Source organism: Drosophila santomea, chromosome 2R (genome assembly GCF_016746245.2).
Source record: "Drosophila santomea strain STO CAGO 1482 chromosome 2R, Prin_Dsan_1.1, whole genome shotgun sequence".
NCBI classification, from domain to species: domain Eukaryota; kingdom Metazoa; phylum Arthropoda; class Insecta; order Diptera; family Drosophilidae; genus Drosophila; species Drosophila santomea.
The window spans coordinates 2,023,594-2,025,813 of record NC_053017.2 but is presented as its reverse complement, the minus strand read 5'-3'; the positions used below and the strand labels follow the sequence as shown (position 1 = coordinate 2,025,813).

Genomic DNA, 2,220 nt, shown 5'->3' with positions numbered 1-2,220 from the left:
ACAGATGGAAGCTCACAGATGGCCCGTATTAAAGGATATACCAAAAAGATCTGTAAACTGTGATGGATGCGGGTGTTTGAAGATTAATATAGAAAACTCTACAAGAACGGATTTCTAGCTGTCAAAAACAAGGGTTCCAATGATTTGGTGTTATATTTTGCCAACTCTACTTGCAAAAACACAACCTTTTCCAAAGCATTACAATTTCGAAATCTTTTCTTAATCTTAACTGTAAGCCATTTTACGTCTTTAAACTAAAAAAAAACCTCTTCCGTGAAAGCTTTATTGGTTTTATCGTTTATGGCATACACAAACTTTATTTTTACTGGGCGCTGTTACTGTTACTTTAATTTTGTTTACGTTCGTTAAGAATTTTTGTAATTTCCCTAGCCAATTGGTTAAATAGATTTGAGTACTTGCTGTCTGGATATTTGATTACAACAGGCACTCCACTCTCGTTGCACTCCGCTATTTGTGAGTCCAACGGAAGGGAAATTAGCTTACGTGGTAGAGAATTTATACGGCTGTCTTTAAAAAAATCCAATCGTTGATTACAGTTTTCACAAATTGTGTACCTCATATTCTCTACTACGCCAAAGATTGGAACATTTAACTTTTCGTACATCCTGGCACCTTTAAAGGTCACCTGAACAGCTGCAGTATGAGGTGTTGTTACAAGGATAACACCTGTGATAGGTGCATGCTGGGATAGTGAGAGATGTACATCTCCAGTGCCCGGTGGAGTATCTATAACCAATACATCTAAAAGTCCCCAATCAGCACCTTTTAGCAGCCGTCGTATTGCTGACATTACAAGAGGACCTCGCCATATAACAGAGGTCTCTACAGGTGTCAACATGCCCATAGACAAGCACTTTACATTGTAGTTTTGCGGCGGGATCATCAAATTCCTATCGTTCACAACCGGCTCACCATGGACGTTCATTAGAAGTGGAATAGTAGGCCCGAATATATCCCCGTCCAGCAATCCTACTCGCTTTCCCAGTCTTGCCATACTGCAGGCAAAATTAGCTGTAAAAAAGACACTAAAATAACCCATAAATCATAATATGTCCGAACACACCTGCCACGGTACTTTTGCCTACGCCCCCCTTTCCAGAAGCAACCACTATTATATCTTTCACTCCAATAATCGGTTCCTTCTTAGGCAATCCCCGCGCCATTAAAGTCATTTGGGGCCCAGTCAATTTTGTTGCGTAGGACCGCCAGAGCGTGTTGATCAATAAAGGGCCCATAGATAAAAAACGATCAATTAACTTTTGTAACTTAAATATAAATATATAAAACTCGTAGTGGAAACAGCGTCGTGTATCTGATAGCCCATTCTCACACATTTCTATCATTACTATTTTGGAAAAAAAATGTTCAGATTTTATTTAATGTAAACAGTACCCGGTGGTCTATCAATAATGTTCGAGAGCTCGGAGAATTTTTTTTGTGGTATTAAGTATTTTCATTTGGCCGACTAAAGCTGATTGACTGTGCATCTTAAAAGGACCGGAAAAGCGATTATGTTTGCTGGACGGGATGGTATTTTGACGGGATGGGAATTTGACGCTTTCAAACAAAATTTCATTAAACATTTAAACATTCCTTCTTTCCATCATTTTTCTTTACTGAATTTTGCTGAAATCGCAGATGCATAATACGTAATCCCTGTGAAATGTTAATACAAATAAAATACCCGAAATTTACCGATTTATCATAATTTTACAATCGTGCTTTTTTTGGGTACAAGCCTAAATTATATTTTGTCTACCCACAGATTCTGCATACTATATTTTAATTTTACAATGTACTCTTTTTAAGAATAATATTTTTATTATTATATACATACGTATAGCGTACGTATATATTTTACAAAATCAAAACAATATACATTAATAGTTTAGTCTTACAGCGAGAATTGCAACATATTTTCAAGAACGGTACTTCCGAATACCAAAAAAAAGGAGCAGACAGAGAAGGGCGAAGCATGTTTGTTGTTTTGTTGCGTTTCTGTTCAGTAACATTTTTAATTTTGAATTCTTAAGATCTTCATTGTTTTCTGGTGCATTAGAAGTTTAGCGACTGCTCTCAGATTTATATTCAGATTTACAAATCGGCGAGAAATTTCCATACACCAGGCGTTCGTGGCGAGGAATTTGAAGTACCTGTAATCCAGAAAAATGTCCCAAAAAACGTAAAAAAGGTATTTAA

At 36.7% G+C, this 2,220-nt stretch overlaps 1 protein-coding gene across 1 annotated transcript; it reads right to left on the bottom strand.

The window, feature by feature from the left end:
* Positions 1 to 269: 269 nt before the first annotated feature.
* LOC120445707 (iron-sulfur protein NUBPL) lies at positions 270 to 1,313 on the bottom strand. The gene is made up of 2 exons (XM_039626268.2): positions 1,085 to 1,313; positions 270 to 1,032 (listed from the first exon to the last, which is right to left on the bottom strand). The coding sequence occupies exons 1-2, from the start codon at positions 1,254 to 1,256 to the stop codon at positions 347 to 349; spliced, it is 858 nt and encodes a 285-aa protein (XP_039482202.1). The 5' UTR covers positions 1,257 to 1,313; the 3' UTR covers positions 270 to 346.
* Positions 1,314 to 2,220: the final 907 nt, after the last annotated feature.